Here is a 20,822-nt window from a genome sequence, read left to right as displayed (position 1 = left end):
GGGAGGTGAAAAATTTTAATAATAATAATAAAATAAATTAATTAAAAATACTACAAATAATAATGATAGAATCATAAAAATTGAAAGATAGAAGGACAGACAGACAGACTGGGTGGAGACAAGAGAGGCAGCAGCCACCCCCCCACACAAGTGAATAGGAGAGAGAGGCTGGAGGAGGAGGGGAAGGGCACAGCCTGACCCAGAGGCTCCTCCATGCCCACATGCTGTCCTCTCAGAGAGAAACGAGGTCAGATTGGCCTCCATCGGGGCAGTTTCTGAGCTGTGAATTGAGAGTGGGGGTGGGGCTGGACGGGGGGGTCTCCTCCCCTCCTTTCCCCTTGATGACCGAGCTCCTGCATGACGCAGGATTTGACACGCATGTGATATGACATGGTCAGACGTGCTGGACAGTTATATAAGCAGTTGGCTGTTAGGAAGGAAGGAGGCTAGAGCTGGTCATAGCAGCCCATACATGGAATTGTACCTCCTGATGGTCGAGACAGAAGGATGATAAGTTTGAAGCCAGGCCAGGCTGGGTGACAGAGTGAGATATTGTCTCAAAAAGCGGCAGCCATGTGGCACATCCCAGAACTTGGGGAGACAAAGGCAGGTGAACCTATGAGTTTGCAAACAGCCTATTCTACATAGTGAGATCTTGTCTCGCCCCCAAATCATTATAATAATACTACAAAAGGAAGGAAGGGAGAGGGAACATCTATTTTATACTTGATGTGGCCAAGCTGGCCTTGAGAAAGTAAGTGTGGAGAGTGGGCAGCACTTGGTGCCTAGTGGACGTGGCCAGCCTCACCGTCGGTATTTCCTCGCACCTACTCTACTACTAGGCAAATAAAGAAAGGGGCTCAGTGGGTGCTCACCATGACTCTGCCCCTGCCTTCCCGCTTTTTTCCCTTACGGATTCTGTTCTTGTTTTTTGTTTTTTTTTTTTTTAATTTTATTTTAGACCAGGGTCTCACTGTAGCCTTGGCTGTCCTTGAACTCACAGAGATCCCTTCGATTCTGCTTCCCAGATACTAGGATTAGAGTCTGTGCCTCCAAAACCTGGTCTGCACCTTTCTTCAGTGTACATGAACTCCTTTTAAGAAGTATAGTGTGTCATATGTATAATCCCAGCACTCAGACACTTGAAGCAGGATGGTCGTGAGTTCCAGGCCAATCTACAACCTTGCCTCAGAAAAACAAAACAAAGAAAAACTCCTTACCGTGAGACAAGGAACTCGCCAGAACAAGAACCAGCTCCTCTGTGGGGCTTGGTTCTCTGAAGGCAATGGTGCCATCCACCCCCAAACAGAAGGTGGTTTTGGTGCCACCTCTACCTGCTATGTCCTATGTGGAATGGTCACCTCATGGCTGAGATGCTCTTCCTGATGCTGCGTGGTCTTAGTTCCCATTGCTCGCCTAACATTAACTGAGGCTCAACACTATAGCAGACCCTTCAAATGTTAAATACCAGCATGAAAATCACACCAGGGACAGGGTCCGACTCTTAGAGAATGCAATTACACCTTGTGGACTCGCTCGGGGTTAGAGGAGGTGCTGCAACCCGTCCTAGGCCTGGGGTGGATATTCTGAACTGGAGAAGTCAACCCCGAATCTCAGACACGTTCACAGCTTGAGGATTTAATCTTCACTCCCTGCAGAAACTTAGGTTAGGGATGTTGCTTCCAGCCTCAGCTGGCTGTCAGGGACAGGATCTCGACTCCTGGAAGCCTCTTGGGAGAACTTGGGGGTTTAAGGTCAGTCACTCAGCTCCATCTTTCTTCCGGACTTGGAGATGCCCACGTGTGATAAGAAGTAAGTCAGTGCTGGGGAGGGGATTCACGAAGATAACCCCCGTCCTCCTTCCAGCCCCTCCGCCAACAATCCAAGCTCGAGAAGTGCACCTCGCCGGTTCAGACCATTGAGCTGGAGCCTTGAAGCTTCTGCGACAGCTGTGGGAGCCAAGAATCATTATCCCAGACAAAGAGTGGGAAGCAGACTCAATATCCAGGCTATTACCCAGCCGACCTTGAGATGAGGGGCTATGATGCACTAGGCATGGAGAGTGGTGGAGGGGTGTGCCCAGCTGGCAGGCGCTCCAACATGTGGGTTCTGGCCCCCTTCCTGGATGCCTCAGTGTGGAGCTATCAGGTACTTCAGAGGCGGGTGTGGGCCCAGAGCAGGCTCTGTTCCATGCCCGACTTGATGTTACCAGCTGTCATACATCCCTGTGGCCCAGGCTTAATCAAGTGTCCCAGAAAACACATCTTGTCTGGGTCACCTAAGTTTCATTTCTTTGGCTGGGGAGCTGTTAATGGCCGCCTCCTCTCCACCTACACCTTAGCCACTCCAACCTCCAGGGCCCCACTTTTGATTTTATCAAGTGGAGAAGGAGCAGGGAGGGGAGGAGAGTGAAACTGGGGTGCGTGGGTCTCAGAGAGTACGGGGGGGGGGGTCTGTGGCACTTAGGATAGCACTTTAAGCAGTTCCAAGTGCTCTCCCACCCCAGACACCACTGCCGGGCCCAGGTTCCCTCTACTCACAGTGCTCAGGAAGGAGATGTTGGAAGCACTGCCCAGGAACCCAAAGGCCACAGGGAAAAAGCTCCTAGGAACAGAAGAGAGGACGGGGGTCAGTGGTGGCCCAGGAGGGGAGGAGGAGCATAGCAAGACTGACATCTCTTACTCAAAGGCTCAGACTTTAGCTCCTGGGAGAGCAGCCACTGGGCCCTGGGGACAGACCTGTCCCGGGCTCTGTTGAAAGCAGCAGCAGAGTAAGTGACTGAGAATCGCGGGCTGAGCTCGGGTGTCTTAAGTAGTACTGGTACCTACGTCATAGGCCTCACATCAGCCAAGCTGAAAGGGCACACATCTTTGTGACTTCCTCTCCTGATGATTATCCTGGCCCGATGCCCTCTCTTTGCTAGATGGATAGGGGGCAAATGCACCGAGTCACTGAGCCCCTGGCATGGATGGAGGCTGGAGTTTGTGTCTGTGGAGACACAGCCTTGTGCCTCAGCATCCCCTTGCTGAAGCTACTTTTGCCTTTTCTAGGGCTTGGAGGCAGTCAGGTTGGGAAGTGAACCCCCAAGGTCCTGGGTGAGTGAGGAGATTAGAGATTGGAATTTTGTCGGGGTCCAAAGCCCCAACATAAACTACTTTTCCCTCTCTGGATTGGCCTTGGAGGCGCGGGAATAATTGAGACACAGTTCACACAGCCATATTGGAAGAGAGTCTCAGGGTTCATTCATTCATGAAGATCAATCACCCGCATTTATTATCCAAACAACTTTTATCCCCCAAGGTAAACTAAGGTAGAAGTTCATTAACATGGTCTTTCCAGGAATATCAGGACTACAGTCACGGGAGCAGTTTGGCATTCACACTTCTTCTCAGGCGATCTATATAATTACAAAAGAGAAGGAGCAGGACATCCTGAGCTTTTGTTAGGTAGCCACAGCCTGTCTAGAGGGTATGTGATTGCTTTGGCTTCCAACGATGGCCAGAGAACTTGGCTGTCAAACCATGTAGAAATAGGGGCCTACAGAATTGACCTGGCCACTTCTCCCTAAACCACAATATACTAAGGCAGAGGGGGCTGGTACTCACTTGAAGAGGTTAACAAATCCATAGGCCTCCAGGAGCATGCCCAGCAGGGGCCAGCGCAGCAACACGATGGCTACACCCCCCAGGAAGAAGGTGGTCCCCTTGAGCTTGTGTCGTTGGAAGAAGAAGGAAAATGTCCTCCTCAGGCCGATGATGAGGGAGAGGCCAGTCAGGAACAGCAGCTGCAGGGAAGAAGTGAGGACAGAGAGGTGGTGTGTGTGTGTGTGTGTGTGTGTGTGTGTGTGTGTGTGCGCGTGTGTGTGTCCCAGCAGCGGGGCAGAATCCCAGAACTGGAAAGGGCTCTGGTTAGCAGGGCATAGAAATGCCCTGAGGCAGAGGGATGGACTTGAAGGCCTTTTATTTCCACCCAGTTCCTCAGCTCCAAGCTCTCCCTCATATAGAGGCTGTTGTGGAATGGAATCTTCCCCCTTTAACAGAGGAGAAGTTGGTACCCAAAGTCTCTGAAGGGTCCCCACTCTGTGGTTCTGCCAGAACCTTCAGCATGGTTTCCAGTGTTTCGTTCATGGGGGCCCAGGCTCCCATAGAATACAGCTTTTTTTTTTCTAGAATGTTCCCTGCCCACCCACACCTCCGCCATGCCTTTTCTTTCAGTGTTCCAACCACTCATGAGAACTTTAGTCTCCATTTCCTTCCCAGCTATGTTTTGTCTGCTCCTTTCTCTCAGCCCCTGTTTCATAACGAAGTTTTTATCTTACTCTGGCTTTTCCCCACTGCTCCTGCTGCCCTGGAGGTGTCCTTAGATTCAGGGATTCAGTGGTGGTCAGGGGATCTAATTCATCATGGGAGAGCTTGGTGTAACCGCCTCAGGTTCTCCATGCCCACAGACCCTACTTTCGCTCTCCTTACCCCCCAAGTCCTCATCCACCCTAAATAGCTATGACCTGAACGAACTTGGGACCGACTCTCCTGGCCACCCAGCAAAGGTGTGCGGGACTCACGTTTCCGAAAGCCAGGAGTACAGAGTCAAAGTACAGGAGCATCCCGAAAAGGATGAAGAAGACACCGAAGCCGGTGACGCCCACACCAATCTCTGCAGGGAGCAAGGAGAGCTCTCAGGGAAAGGCTGGCCAGGGGCAGGAAGCTGAGCAGGAGCTGCTGGGCTCCTGGGAAGATTTTTGTCAATGCTGCTTCTTCCTGACCACATAGCACACTGTCTTCAGGATTGAGCCTCTGCTGAACACAATCACCTGCCTATTCTTTGCTATAGGTAGAGCTCAGGGACCATACCCAGTCAGGAGAGAGAAGACTGGAGGCTCAAGACCCTGATGGCTCCTGGAACCCTCTGTGCCTTCTCCTCCCTCCTCGGCCCTCAGTGCTGACCTGCCATAGTGAAATAGAAGCCATCAGTTAGGAATACGCTCACCCATCCTGCAGCACTGGCCTGCACCCTCCTGTAGCAGTGACCTGCCCACCCCCAGTCTCCTCTAATTTCAAATCAGTATTAGCTCACAGGGTTGACTGCCACAGTGTCTCCACCCATTAGCAATGTCCTGTGGGCATCACCAAAGACCACAGGGGTTAACAAAACCAATGAGCAGGAGGCAGAAGTGTGGGACAGTCTGGACACCTTGTTTGGTCAAGGGCTATACTCTGGGCGTGTGATGTGTGCTTCTGAACACTCCCTCCAGAAATAACAGACAGGACACGTGGGTTCTTTGGTCCTTCTCATCTCATATGGAAGTGTGGATTTGACTCTCTGCCACTGTGGTAGGCATCAAATGACCATTCATTATGCTATTTTTTTCTTTTTAAACTACATTAACCATTGGACTGGAGAATTGGCTCAGTGGTTAAGAGAAATGGCTGCTCTTCCAGTGGGCCTGGTTCAGTTCCCAGCACCTATATGGCAGCTCACAACTGTCTGCAACTCCAGTGAGGGTACCCAACACCCTCACAGAGACATGCAGACAGGCAGAATACCAAGGAACATAAAATAAAAGTAAAAAAATTAAACATAAAAAGTTACTTCTGTTTGAAGTACACACACACACACATTTGAAATTCTGTTTTCAAAGCTGAGTATGTTAATACAGGTCTGTAACATCCCAGCACTTGGGAGGTGGAGGCAGGAGGATCGTGAGTCCATGTTGTCCTTGTCTGTTTGAGATCACTGTGTGCTACAGAGCACCTTTATCAACAAACAATTTTTAGAAAAAAAATCTTTCAAATTTTTTGGTTTCTACCCAGAAGTGGGATTTCTGGGTCACATGTTAACTTTTCTCTCTGGTGTTTGAGAAGCTTCAGTGCTGTTTCCCAGAGTGACTCCTTCCTTTCACTTTCCTGTCCCCAGGGTACAAGGCATCCCACATTCTCGCTTTAAAAAACTTATTCCTAGTTTTATTCTTATTTATGTGTATGTATGTGTGTCTGTGTGTTGTATGTTTGCATGTCGTGTGTGTGGGCGCCTGCAGAGACCAGGTTTTGAGCCTCCTGGCCTAGGGGCTGGGACATGGGTTTTCTGGAGGAGCAGTGAGCACTCTGGACTGCTGAGCCATGCCTCCAACCCCAACTTTAATGCTTCTGGTAGCAGCCATGCTGACAGTGTGGTACCACATTGTGGGTTTTTGCTTTGTTTTTTGATGTGGGATCTCAGGTTTGTGACAAGTCCTCATGATGCGTCTGAACATATTTTCTCCTTCCACGCCCAATGGTACTGGCCTGAATTAAACTTCACCCTTGGGGCTTTAGAATGGTTGTGCTCTTATTTCACATTGTACGATGTTTCTCCCCTAGGAGATAAGGTACCCACTCTCCAAACTATAAGATGTTTCTCCCCTAGCAGACAAGGTACCCACCCTCCACACTGTACGATGCTTGGCCCCTAGGTGATAAGGTATCCACCTACTTCAACCATGCAGACTGGGCATGGTGGAAGACTACACCACATTTCTTTAGTGGGAATGATAAAGATGTTTGGGATTTGTTGCAGTAGTGAGAGTTGAATACAGGGTTGTACTCCATGTGCTAGACAAGCGTGCTATACTAGGGCTACGTCCAACCCGTCTCCCAGACACAGTCATGGTCTGTAGCCTAGACCTGCCTGTTTGTTACAAAATCATATATATCACGTTATAAAAATACATTATCAGCTGGGTGTGGTGACGCGTGCCTTTAATCCCAGCTCTTAGGAGGCAGAGGCAGGCACATCTCTGTGAATTATAGGGTGGCCTACAGAGTGAGTTCAAGGACAGCCAGGGCTACACAGAGAGACTCTGCCTGAAAACAGCAGCAATAACAACAGAAATCTGTTATCTCCTTACACTGGTCTATGACTGTCCTATGACTCTAATCTCATAGGACGCCCTTCCTCCTACGTGGAGACATGATATGAGTGTGGTTTTGCTCTTTGTTTTGTTCTGTTAAAACACCTGTTTTTCTGTCCTGTGCACCCTTAAGAATGAACTCGGGTTTGTTTGTCTATTTGTTTTTTAAAGAACGTAAGTTTTTCAGGTTTGCTTTGTATGTCTTTCTGAGGAGGACAGCAGAGCCTGGCTCTCCAGTCCACACATTCCTAACCTTGAGTCACTGCTGCTTGCTTCATAGAGAAACAGGAACTTGAGTCAGGAGGCCAGGAGAGGCTTTCAGACACGGAGCCATTCTCATGAAAGCGGAGGCCAGGAGTGGAGGGATTGATTAGGCTAACCAGCCATAGCTGTAACCCCCCGCCCCGCCCACTGGGTGTTCCAGATGTGTGCTGATGTCATCAGAGGTACCCAAGACCATTCTAGGGTCCTGTCAAGATTCTGAGAACCAATATGAGGAAACTCCCTGTGGCAAGCATCCTGAGGTGTGAAAGACTGTGACCCACAAACATGGTCAGGTGAGAATTCATGCCCTGCTCAGGGGTGTGTGTCTGCACCCCCAAACTCAGGAGGTGAGTTCAAGATCATCTTGGGCTGACACCAAATAAAATGTCCGATGTGGTGCGAGCTGCAATCCCAGCCTTAGGAGGCAAAGGCGGGAGAGTTACTTCAGGTCTGAGACCGGTCTGAGCTATAGAGTGAAATTCTCTCTCAAAAAACCTAAACCAACCAACCAATCTCTCTGTCTTCTTATATACATATTACAAATACTTAGGAGAGTTCCCCTGCCTCAGCCTCCCCAGTGCTGGGATTATAGGTGTCTTCCACTGAGTGCGGCTCTTTGTGTGTGTGTGTGTGTGTGTGTGTGTGTGTGTGTGTGTTAGACATCTTTTCTAACAGTGGTTTGAGCCATGCTCACTTTCTGGTTTGTCCTGTGCCCTTTTTTCACAGGTTGATGCCATTCCAGAACTTTTCTCTGCTGAGATCAGCCTTTTTTATAGGCCACATTTAGTTGTTTCTGGCAGTCAGCATCATACACAAGCTCACAGACAAGTTAGGAGATGTTTCTCATACACAGCTTCAAAACATCTTCCGTCCTTTGCTTCTCCTGTAGTTCAGCGGCTCAGTCAAATCTGGGGAGGGGGGCTTGCACCCGAAGTTCCTTTCAGGACAGCAGCCTGGCAGAGGAAGCGGTGGCAGACTTGCTGGTAGGTGAGGTCCCGAAATTCAGACAGAGGTAGCAGTGCGCCCCCTGCTGCACAAGTCACAAAGCAGAAAGCAGGGAATAAGGCAAACTCTTGAGGACAGCCTGGCTCCAGGGCACCTCCAGGGCTCCAGAGACCTCCCTGGCTTCAGACCGGCCAGTTTGGAGTCTCCCTATGTTGTGTGTTATCTTGCATCTGAGTCCCAGCTCTCCAGCCTTGGGTCCCTAGGTCCTGCAGTTCCCAAACTGCTGCCAGAAGGAGCCCCCAGCCTGCAGCCCTTGGGGACAGGCCAAAGCCAGGTGGCCAGGGCACCGGTTTTCAGAATGCATCAGGCAAAGCCAGTTTCAATCTCTTTTTTTGCTGCATGGCATTGTTGCCTGGAGCAAGTGGGTAGGTCTCTTTGGCTGAAGCTTGTGGAAGAAGTAAAACAATATTCATTGTTTCTCAAATTCCGTATCCTTCGATTCCTGTGCTCTTCCTGCCTCCGCCTTCGGAGCAGCCAAGGCTACAAGAGGGAGGCAGCTGGTGGTCTTTCTCTCTTTTACAATCACAAAGGTGCCAAAATTTCTAACTCCTCTACTAAGGCTCTTTTGTCCTCATACCACTCCTGAACCTTGTGGAGAGTCCTTCCCTTACCCTTCAGATAGACAAGATACAGATGTCAAAGCAGGAAATGAACACATATATTTCTATTCTCCAGCCCTCGAACTCCACCCAAACTTTATCTATGTGTGCCCACAACAACATTCATGGGAAGATACTTCAGCTCGTCAACACGTGGCATCGTTAGCATGCCTGTCTGGAATACTTCTACAGTCGGAACTCAACATGACCTTGGTCTTTGGAAGATTCAGAACAATAGTTTTGTAGCTGGTCCCTTCATACGGTGTGTCTAAGAGTCCACTGGACTGGCAGAGCTATCTGCCAGATGATATCAGGTACACCTACAGTAGCCTGGGGGCGAGCCTGCTTCTGGCCTGATACCACTTTACTCTTTACTCTTCAGGCGACACACTGGACCCTCCTGTATGAGGACCCTGCCTCTACCCACGGGAGCACCCATCTTGGCTACTCACTCTGCCCCACAGAGTACCCCTTCACGGTCCATCAATGTTCGAGAGGAAGAAGGGGAGTTGAAAATAGTGATGAACAGCTGATGCTCATGCCACAGTGGGCACTGCCCATATCTTAACTTGACATAACCACCTGTGAAGAGGCTGTGGTTAACTCCACTTCACAGAACTGAATCCTGAGGATTCACAGGAACACTGCCCGCCCAGGCCTGGATACAGCTGAGGCTTTGAAAGGTGACATTAACCTCTTCTGCATAAAGTGTTCATGCTTTGGCCATTAATAACCTTTAGGTAACCAAATCTCCAAGCAGGTGTCAGTCCTTGGCAGCGAAAGGCAGGCCACTCCTTGGTGGAAAGCACCTCTCCTGGCTTCCAGGATATGTCCTGATTTTCTTCCAGCTGTCTAGCTGTCTCCCCACTCCAGGGCTCCCCACCCCCTTTGCCTGCACCTACTTTCTTTCTTTTATGATTTAATCCCTCAGGGTTTGGGCCCAGCTCCGGTCTCTCCTCACTCTGTTTCCACGCGTCGCCCGTGTTTTCAAATGCCGTGTGTGTGCCAACAATGTCTACATTTATCTCTCCTGCCCAGCACTCAGCAGATCCTGCTGCTGGCTTGGCTGCTGGCTTGTTTTCCTCGCTGGCACTCAGCATGCCTCTGGTCCCAAGCTGTGATCAGCCTCCCTTTCTTTATCCTCACCTCCTGTGAAAAGCGGCTCCACTGCCACCCGCTGCCAAGCCACTTGAGGCGCCTGCCACCCTCCCTGTCTAATCCACTTTTAAGTCTCAGGCGGCTGCTTCCGGAAACATCCAAAAACTGCCATGCTTCTCCCTCGTTATGTCACCCCTAGCCACCTCTTCTCTCTCCTGGACACCCCACCCCCCACCCCCTGCATGGCCTCCCTTAGTCTCCTGTTTCCTGCTTGCTATCATTCCCATCCCCCGTGCTCCTTCACCCATTGCTCAAGGATTGAAAATATACCAGCTGATCATAGAGCACCCTGGTCATTCCACCCACTTGGAATGAAGCGGGGACCCTTTCCTATACGTGCCTTACAGATCCTATGGGGGGAGGGGTCAAGCTTCTCCTTCTACCTTCTCTCAAACCCACACACTCCTCTTACACCATCGCCTTTGACTTCCGATGATGCCCATAGTTTTCTGCCCCAGGACCTTTGTAGATGAGGATTCTTTGTGTGGCACACTCTCCTCGCGCTTCTAAATGCCAGCTCCTCGGGGAAACCTGTCCTAGCCTGTGCTCTGACATCAATCTAGTTCTGCCATTTCTCCCTCTCACAGGACTAAGTATTATTCTTAGGACTTGTCACAGCCGGATACAGCATACTGTCACACTGGAAGGCTGATGAGCCCGTCAGCATGCCCCTGTCTCAGGACTCCGGGTTCATCCTCCTTTCTCCCCTTTTTGATTCACTGGGTTGCAAGGTGGGAATGCTGGGGGAGTGGTTTGGGTGAGCTTTGGTGTGATATGGAGACAGTTTGATTGTTACAAGGGAGTGGAGGAGCTGGGAGGTGGTGGCGCATGCCTTTAATCCCAGCACTTGGGAGACAGAGACAGGCGGATCTTTGTGAGTTCGAGACCAGCCTGGTCTACAAGAGCTAGTTCCAGGACAGGCTCCAAAGCTACACAGAGAAACCCTATCTCGAAAAAACAAAAAACAAAAAACAAGGGAGTGGAGGTTTGGCTACTGTCACCTGGTGGGTGGCCAGAAGTACGGCTAAAAATTCCTTAGTGCCCAGGACAGTTCCCACAACAGTATCAGCTGCATCCGAAGGTTCAGGGAGTGGGGAGGCTGAGAGGCTGTGCCCCAGGGATTGGGGACTCCTATGGCTTTAAGCAGCGACTATATACATGTTGTTGATTTCTTTGTCTGGACAAGTCTCTCTCTTGAAGTTCAGGCCCTCTCCTCCCTGCCTGGATATCTGAGATATCCGAGACAAACGTACCCAGCCTATTCAAATCTGGCTCCTGCTTCCCACTTATGGATCCACTTTCCAGTCTGCTCCCCAGGTACTGGGGAGGTATCCTCGACTCTTCATCACTTCCTGTCTCACATCCCATCTTCCAGCAAATCCCTCCAGTCACACAGGACCACCTCCCATGTCTGCACTGCCACACCCTGCCTCCTGCCTTCTCTCACCTCAGAACGGCTTCTTCTCTGCTCTCCTACCCTCTACAGTCTAGTCTCGAGAATTCCAGCAACCAGAGCAGGCCACACCTCTCGCAGAGAGCTCACCACAAACCTTCCATCTCTACGGTGGTCCACCTTGGGCTGCCTTTCGGGGACTTCCCTTACCCAAGCTCTTAACCTTCCGCCTGTGAAGTCTCAGTCACACCAGCCTCTTGCTGGACCTCACTCACCACAGATTTTATGCCTCAGGACCTTTGTGCTGGCTGCTCCCTCTTCCTGGAACAGATGGCTGCACAGACGACCTTCTCACTTCCTGTAGTCCTCTGAGTTAGGGCCTTTTCCGGCAAAGCCTTCCCTGGTCAGTGGAAATGAATCCCCCAACACACACACACTCTCTCTCTCTCCCTCTCTCTCTCTCTCTCTCTCTCTCTCTCTCTCTCTCTCCCTCTCTCTCTTCAAACTCCATGGTTCCTTTACTCTGTTTTGCTTTAGGATGGAAGGGGGTTCTTATTACCATCTGACCTACTACACAGTCACTTCTTCAAGAGCTAATGGCTGGCCTTCGCTTGCTATCAGGTAAACTGGAGTCCCGCTTGCCTTACTCTTAGTAGTTTATTCTGTGTTGGCACAGTACTTGGAGTACATTAGACAGTTACCATAGGGTCACTGCAGAGCGAGTCGGCTCAGAGGCCAAGCAACTCACCCAGCGACACTTACATCTCTGTCCTCCCTGTGGCTGAGCCACTCTTCCCAGGCAGTGGGCTGCTGCCTCCCTGCTCCCCTAAAGAAGTGGGGATGCGTGGAGTGAGGACCACAGACTAGGGCCATAGGAGACCTTGAGGATTTGGGGAGATGTCTGATTGGGCAGAGGCACCCTCATTTTCAGAACCGTGGGTGATAGGGACTCAGCCTGCCATGTGAACTTGGCCTCTAATGGCCTGAGTTCCTGGCTGGCCCCACCCTCTACAAGGCAGAGGTCACACTCACCCTGACCCTGCTGCTTTGAAGATGCCAACAAAGCAGCTTCCAACTGCTGGTTCCAAAGGTCACATTTCTAGGTCCCAGAGGAAGAGTCGGGTTGGGAAGAGCACATGTGCACTCACCCTAGCAGGGACCCCCTCTATAGCCCAACAAGCCTCCCCTCCCGCCCTGCCCTGCCCCTTCCCTCCACTCACTCTGCCAATCTGTGATGGAGATCATGCTTCAGTCCACTGGGGGCCTTCCTAATCAGCTTGCTAGGAGTGAGCCCGGAGGACCGATCCTGGGCATGTTCCTGGGAAGCTGACCCTTGGCAACAGTGAAGGAATCTCTGGTAAATCATTAACTCCCGTCATTCCACGTTCCCCACACACAAATGGCTGCTTAAAGATACAGGCCTATCTGGAAACTACCATTCACAAGGCCCTTTCTGGCCCACCTCCTCCGAACACCTTGGTCTGGATATGGAAAGGCAAGGGTCTGGTCACGCCTGCGTTTTCTCACCTGTTTTGGTAGAGAGTATGGGAAGAGTTGGGATGGTGCCCCACCCTTTACCCTTTTGCTTTTTTTTAGACAGGGTCTCTACAAGCTAGTCTGGATCTCACTATGTAGACCAGGCTGGCCCTGAATTCATGAAGATCTGCTTGCCTCTGCTTCTCCAGTGCTGAGATTAAGGTCATGTGTCATGTGCCGCCACATCCAGCCTGGCTCATCTCTTTAAAAATGTGCTGATCATTGTTTCTTTTTTGTTTTTGTTTTTGGCTTTGTGCTAGTACACATGAGAAATGCTATGGGCCCAGACTCATCTGATTAAAACCTGTGGCAGACCTAAGGAGAGTCAGGTTCATATAAACCAAGGGTGTAGGCGCCACACGGAGTTGGGCAGCAAGACTCCAACTTCCTTTTGCCAGCGGAGTCCTGATGGGATGGTGAGGTCAAGCTGGTGGCGAGCTGGTCTTGGGAGAAGACTGAACAGTAAGGGAGCCTCTGCGGTTCACTCAGCATTGGGTGTACGTGGGCACATTCTTCCTTGCTCTGTGAGCCTGAGGAAGAGGTAGATGGGGGCCTCAAGGGCTAGGTCAGCAGTTAAGAACTCTTGCTGCTCCTGAAGGGAACCGAGTTTGGCTCTCAGCTTTACATAGTGGCTTACAGTCGCCTGTAGTCCCTGTTCCGGGGACCCAAGTCTCGATCTTGGTCTCAGCAGGCACCAGGCGTGCATGCGATACACATGCATATATACAGGCAAATGCTTATACACATCAAATACATTTTAAAACAAGAGAAGAAACAGATGGTTTCTGATGACCTTCCCCCATTTTAGAGGGAACCGTAATCAGTTCCTCTTTATAATGTGTCCCTGATCCCAACATGAAGCTCCCAGATGACATGATTGACATCCAAATACTATCTGAAAACTCAAAGCCGCACCAGAAAGGAACACAGACTCATTATGAGACATGGTGCCTCTCAAGATACAAAAGCTCAGACGAGGCCTCCCAGGAGATGCACATGGGGCTGGAGAAATAGCTCAGTGATTAAGAACACTTCCTTCCCTTCCAGAGGACCTGGGTTCAGTTCTTAGTGCCCACCACAGGCTGCTCACAACCGCCTGTAATTCCATGTGACATAGACAGACAGGCACGCACTAAATAAATAAATAAAATTTCAAAAAATAAAGAAGACGCACACAAAACAGACAGGTAATTGAATTGTGCACAATAAGTGTCTAAATGTAAAAGAAATAAAGCAGGGGTCAGGCTGGGTGTGGTGGTACCGCCTTTAATTCCACCACTCAGGAGGCAGAGACAGGCTGATCTCATTTATTGGAGTCTAACCTGGTCTACGTAGTGAGCGACAGACCAGTAAAGGCTATTTAGTGAGACCTTGTCTCAAATACAAAAACAAATAACAAATAACCTTGAGTCATTTTATACAGAAAGGAAACCCCACATGTCCGTAAGCAAACAAGCAAAGCATGGTAGCACCCGTTTGTAATCTCATCCCTCACGAGGCTGAGGCAGGGGGAGCTCAAACTTGAGCTCAGCCTGGGCTATCCAGTGAGGTTAGGGCTAACCTGTACTACCTAGTAAGATCCTTTGTTCTTCCCTGATCCCCCTTGAATACTAGGAGTGAGCAGTAGACTGGACTCTGACACTAGGAGCCACGCAGCCCTGTCTGCCCCACTGCTCTGTAGGCTGAGGCAAGTCACACACAAGGCCTCCCAGGATTAGAGTTCAAGGTCAGCCTTAACAATTTACTGAGACGAGGTCTCAAAATAAAATACTTGAAAAGAATCCTCCAGGGTCTAGCCTGGGAGGTGTAGTCCTCACTTCCAGACCAGGAAACTTTTTCTTTGTAACAGATGGTGACCATGACAGCAAGCCACAACCAGTCAAATGCAGAGCTGTGGTGTTAGTTCCAATGGATACATCTACAAAACAACCCCCAAACCTTAAGGCTCAGAGAACAAAGATCAGGGAGTTGGTTGTGAGATCCTGTCTCCTAGGAATGTCAGAAGCTACACCCATAAAATCTCACCAACATCACTGTCCGAAAATAAGCTGAACAAGGAGGACACCAATAGGCATGCTAACATGGATGGAGAGGGAGGCCCAGAAGATCTTGATCCCATACGAAGAATGATAGGCAACTAAGAAGTGCTGAGAATGGTCCTCCCAGGGAGGAGCACTCTAACTGATTGCTCAATACCAAATGGTAGGCTCTGAAATATACAAGTAATGTTAGATAGACTGAGCAGGTTGTACTTACGTGTTTAGGAATATATGTATATGTGTATATGTATGGGTGTGTGTGTGTAGGGGGGGGTGTGTGTGGGTGGGTGTGTGAAACAACAACTCTTGAAAACAGAGATCATGAATTTGAAAAAGAGCAAGGAGGGGATTATGGGAGGGTTTGGAGGGAAGAAAGGGAAGGGGTGGGGTGGGGATAATGTAATTGTAATCTATAATTTTTTTTTAGATTTATTTAATTTATAAGTGGTCTGCCTGAGTGTATGCCTGCAGGTCAGAAGAGGGCACCAGATCTCGTTACAGATGGCTGTGAGCCACCATGTGGTTGCTGGGAATTGAACTCAGGACCTCTGGATGAGCAGTCAGTCCTCTTAACCACTGAGCCATCTCTCCAGTCCCTCTATAATTTTTTTAAAAGGCTGGATCTGGGAGCGATGGATGACTCAGCACTTAAGAACATTGGCTGCTCTTCTGGAGGACCTAGGTTCAGTTCCCAGCATGCACACGGCAGTTCACAACTGTCTGTAACTCCAGTTTTAGGACGTCCAATACTCTTTCCAGGCTTCTGTGCACTGCATGCACGGTGCACAGACATACATACATACAAAATTCTCATGCACATAAAATAATAACATTTTAAAAATTAATTATAAATGGCTGGATCTGTTAATTACACATTGGTAGAATGTTTGCCCAACATGCCTGGGGCTCTAGATTCAATTCCCCAGGACTGCAAACAAAGAAAAGCCCCAGGTAATTGCATCTAACAAGGGAAACAGGGAAATGACCCTGGCTGAAGGGGGATGGAGAAGAGGGGTGGGTTAGAGAGGAAGTAGATGAAGAATCATGTGACTCTGCAGGGGACATGGGTGGTGTGACGTCATTGTCACGACACAGAACGCACTTGTGGTGGCTCTCAGACTCACATCTGCCATTCCTGGGGGATTTAAATGGTTTCAGCGAATCTACATTTTCAAAGGTCCATGGGCAACAGGGTTGGACTGAGAAGAACAACTATCAGGGCATCCTCGGGACAGTGTCAGAGAAAGATGGAAAACCCAACATCTACACAAAGCTTAAAAAGCTTAAAGACTCGGGACTGGAAAGCTGACTCGCAGATAAAGCTGCTGTGGACCCAGGTAAACTTGGAGGGAGAGAAGCAACTGCACAAGGCTGTCTGACCTCTGCACACAACAGAAAACGTAAAACTGAAGGGGAAATGCCAGGCAGTGGTAGCACATGCCTTTAATAATACCAGCACTCCAGAGGCAGAGGCAGGGGATCTCTGAGTTTGAGGCCAGCCCAGTCTATAGGTTCTGGGACAGTCATAGCTCCAAAAAAACAAAAATAAAACCAAAAATTTAAGGGAAAATATAAAGAATGGAAAAAATGAAATGATTTTTTTTAGTACTTTTTTTTTTTTTTTTTGGGTTTTTCGAGACAGGATTTCTCTGTGGCTTTGGAGCCTGTCCTGGAACTAGCTCTGTAGACCAGGCTGGTCTCGAACTCACAGAGATCCGCCTGCCTCTGCCTCCCGAGTGTTGGGATTACAGGCGTGCGCCACCACCGCCCGGCACTTTTTTTTTTTTTAAAGACAGGGTCTCACTCTGTAGCCCTGGCTGTGCTGTAACTTGATATATGTAGCCCAAGCTGACTTGGAACTCACAAAGATCTGCTAGCCTCTACCTCCCAAGTGCTGGGACTAAAAAACATCTGACATCCTGCTTGCCTTTTTTTTTTTAAAGGATTACTTTTAATTCCACTTATGCTCTTGTGTGTGCCTGTGTGTGCACATTACTGCAGGTGCCTGTGGAATTGACGTTGTGAACTGTCTGTTTGGGTGCTGGGAACCAAATTCAGGTCCTCTGAAAGAACAATATGCAATATGCATTTTGACCCACTGAGCCATCTCTCAAGCACATGAAATAATTTCTCAAAGCTTTTGTTCTGAGACCTCCGTTTAAGGGGTCTCTTAGTGATTCCTGTGCTGGGCTCCCCTCTGGGAGATACTTGTAGCCAGCTTCTTTGCTCTTTGGCAACACAGCCTTGAAAGAACTCTCGGTTGCACGAGCTGTTATAATACAAGTGTGGCCAGTACATAGAATGGGTCGTTTGATAATTCTGAGACTCTGTCATATTCCCCTTAAGTTTCTTCATCTTCCCGAGCTGTTCATAAAGTCTTCTCAAAAGCTTAAAACCGCACACGAACTTTTGAGTAGTATGACGAACTGACTTAGGGTGAGCTTGTATGAGAAGTGCGTTTTGGTCCAGGCAGACAATCTGATGCGGTTTGCGGAGGACTGGAGTCTTGTTTTGGAAGCCTGCCCCGTGCAGTGCAGCAACTAAAAGCTAGCCTGAGTTTTGCCACCACACTTGAGAAAACCCAAGGCTCTCTTGCAAATCTTCTAAACGGCCACTAGGGGACAGTATAGCAGTCATTAAAATTCGTGAGCTCTAATGTTATGAGACCTTAGACTTTCTATTAAAAATTTCTGTGCCTCAGTTTCTTGGCCAAGAATAGTACCTATCACATGGGGGCAGGTCTCATGAGCATTACTGAGTAGCTGTTACCTGGTGGGATGGGTCTCATGAGCATTAGGTAATCATGAGGGTCACTGAGAAGCTTTATTCACATGCCTAGATCTGGGTACCTGTCCCAGAGTAAGCACTTAATGGATTATTGCTATTAATATTCTAATGCAGTTATGTTAACTACTTTTGCTATTATTAGTCTTCTATCAACAAGCTGTTATACCTAAAAAATGTGGCTTTAAAAAGCTCCCCAAAGGTATCAGGTGTCAGCTAGGGATACTATCTGTCATGGCTCCCATCGCAGGCCACTTAGAACATGGCGCAAGTGAACTCTGAAGTGGACTTTCCCTGGCATGACTTTCTGGACACTGGAGTGGAGTGTCCACTCTCCTAGGGAGGACATATCACAAGGGCAATCCTAGGAAGGCGTCTGGCCATTTAAGGTCAGCCTGATCCTCAGCCTGTGGCTGCCTTGGGAAAGAGACATACTCTCTGGGGCTACAGACCTATGACCGAGCAGGAGAGAGCACCTTGGAGGCTGGCCAGCCAGCATGTCTTCCAGCAAAGGCCATCGGCTAGTGAAGGAGGAATCTAATTAAACATTCACCTGTCCAGGCATCGTGCCCTGCATGCAGCTCAGGGACATTATCAGTGTCACCACTACACTCTGTCATGATTGCAAATGAATTCAAGTTTTCAAAGGGCTTTTTTTTCATCCACTTCTTCCCCCCGCCCCCCCTCCCCAAGATCTTCTTGGGAAAAGTCACGGTTGTCAGATGAGAAACCCAAGGCCGCAGAATCCAGTCACCTGTCCAGGTCTTTGTGCCAAGAACACCTCAGCATTGCACCACCCTGGAGGCTCCAGACCAGCGGTTCTCAACCGGTGGGTGGAGACCCCTTTGGAAGTCGACTGACTCTTTCACAGGGGTTGCCTAAGACCATCGGAAACACAGATATTTACATTACAAGTCATAACAGTAGCAAAATCACAGCTATGAAGTAGCAATGAAGATAATTTTATGGCTGAGGGTCATCACAACATGAGAAACTGCATTAAAGGGTCGCAGCATTAGGAAGGTTGAGAAGCACTGCTCTAGAGGGACCAGAGGGTTGGGCATAGGCTAACAGGGTCTGGAGCCTTCATGACCCCCCACACCTAAGAAATAAATAATCATACCACAGTTCCAGAGCAGCACTCTGCAAGGCCGTGCTGTGGAGGGTTTTGTTCCATTTCCTGATTGCGTCCCTTTACACACCCAGCCTGGCTTGGGTGGAGGGTTCATCTGAGCCAGGGCGTCGGGGGGGGGGGTGGCTGCCCCGGGGGGGGGTGCTGCCCCTGGCAACTACAAGGCATCTTCATTCCATGAGAGGGGCCACTCTTGCTGGTGGAGTCAATGACACAGGTGGAACCTCGTGACTGCATAGTTCCCAGCAGGTGCCTGTCACTGACTCCATTCTAATGAGGGTTGCAGATGGGGGCTCAGGGTCCAGAGAGTGACTAGGTCTCCCGGGCACACCCGCCTCCTCAGAAGCCTTTTTTTTTTTTAGTCTGGATTTAAAAAATATATATTTATTTTTATTAAAGTGTGTGTGCGTGTGTGAGTGTGTGTGTGTGCACGCGCGCACATATGCACAGATGATGCCTGCAAAGGCTAGACGAGAGCACTGGATCCCCTGAAGGTGGAATTTCAGGCCAATGTGAGCCACCTGATGTGAGTGCTGGGAACCTAACTCTGGAGGAACAGCTTTTAACTCTGGAGTTATCAACTCCTGTCCTGAATTGTGTTTGTTTATGATTTATTTTTATTTTAGTGTGTATTTTTTACTTGTATGTGCAAACACTGCAGGCATTCTTGATGCCCATGGAGGCTAGAAGGAAGAGGGCATTGGATTCTCTGGAACTGGAGATACAGACATCTGTGAGCTCCATGTGGGTGCTGGGAACTGAACCTGGGTCCTCTGCAAGAACAGTAGTGCTTATAACCACTGAGCCATCTCTCCAGCCCCATGGATTTTTGTTTGGTTTGTTGTTTTTGAGACAGGGTCTCTCTATGTTGTAAATGGAAACTGCTCATTCATTTCCTGACCGCCCGGACACTAATAACACAGAAACCATATTAATTACAACACTGTTCAGCCTATTAGCTCAGGCTTCTTATTAACTAACACTTACATCTTACATTACCCCATTTCTTTTTTTTAATATTTATTTATTTATTTATTATATATACAATATTCTGTTTACATGTGTGCCTGCAGGCCAGAAGAGGGCACCAGATATCATTGCAGATGGTTGTGAGCCACCATGTGGTTGCTGGGAATTGAACTCAGGACCTTTGGAAGAGCAGGCAATGCTCTTAACCTCTGAGCCATCTCTCCAGCTCATTACCCCATTTCTATTAATCTGTGTATCACCACGAGTCTGTGGCTTACCGGTAAAGGTTCTGGACCATCTGCCTCCTTCAGCAGCTATTTGGCATCTTCCTGACTCTGTCTAATTTTCTCCTTTATCTCTGCTTGGAATTCCCACCTTGCTCTATTCTGCCCTGACATGGGCCCAAGTAACTTCATTATTCATTAACCACACAGAAGGACTTTCCACACCACTCTGTAGCCCAGGATGACCTGGAATTTTCAATCCTCCTCCTCTGCTTCCAAGTGCTGGGATCACAGGTGTGCACCACACCCAGCTGTATTTGGCTTCTAGAGCCATTCCTCATGCCGGATTTCCAATGGAGAAAGTCTAGTAGAGTCCTTCACATACGGCAAATGCCAAAAGGCTTTTAAGTCCTAGAGAACTGAGGAGTTTTTTCTGGTCCCTCTGCTCCCCTGCCCACTGACACACACACACACACACACACACACACACACACACACACACACACACACACACACACTCACTCATGCCCCAAAACAGTCAGAGCACTGTGCAGCAATTGAGAAAGGTTAGGATATTTTTTTCTTCTATGATCCTCCTGTCCGTGTCAGAGGCAAACCAAGGAAAGTGCCAGTGGAGCACCTGATGCTCCCGTTACCCAAACCTCAACCTGATGAGTTAGGCCTGCCACCACCTTAGCCTGCCGCCACCCCAGCTCCAGACTGATGAGGTTAGCCCGCCGCCACTCCCAGCTCCAGACTGATGAGGTTAGCCCACTCCCACCCCAGCTCCAGAGTGATGAGGTTAGCCTACCACCACCCCAGCTTTAGACTGA

At 49.2% G+C, this 20,822-nt stretch overlaps 1 protein-coding gene across 1 annotated transcript; it reads right to left on the bottom strand.

The window, feature by feature from the left end:
- Positions 1-1,628: 1,628 nt before the first annotated feature.
- Golt1a (golgi transport 1A) lies at positions 1,629-12,627 on the bottom strand. The gene is made up of 5 exons (XM_005348359.3): positions 12,526-12,627; positions 4,562-4,653; positions 3,606-3,784; positions 2,541-2,604; positions 1,629-1,949 (listed from the first exon to the last, which is right to left on the bottom strand). The coding sequence occupies exons 1-5, from the start codon at positions 12,548-12,550 to the stop codon at positions 1,911-1,913; spliced, it is 399 nt and encodes a 132-aa protein (XP_005348416.1). The 5' UTR covers positions 12,551-12,627; the 3' UTR covers positions 1,629-1,910.
- Positions 12,628-20,822: the final 8,195 nt, after the last annotated feature.

Source organism: Microtus ochrogaster, chromosome 6 (assembly GCF_000317375.1).
Source record: "Microtus ochrogaster isolate Prairie Vole_2 chromosome 6, MicOch1.0, whole genome shotgun sequence".
In the NCBI taxonomy this organism is placed as follows: Eukaryota; Metazoa; Chordata; class Mammalia; order Rodentia; family Cricetidae; genus Microtus; species Microtus ochrogaster.
Note: the sequence above shows the minus strand (reverse complement) of the source record. Positions and strands in the feature narration are given on the sequence as shown.

Coding starts and splice junctions, on each gene's coding strand:
- Golt1a (XM_005348359.3), bottom strand. CDS start 12,550: ATGATCTCCATCACAGATTGGCAGA. Junction 4,654..12,525: donor CTCCATCACAGATTGGCAGA/GTGAGTGGAGGG, acceptor TGCTCCCTGCAG/AGATTGGTGTGGGCGTCACC. Junction 1,950..2,540: donor ACATCTCCTTCCTGAGCACT/GTGAGTAGAGGG, acceptor TGGCTCCCACAG/CTGTCGCAGAAGCTTCAAGG.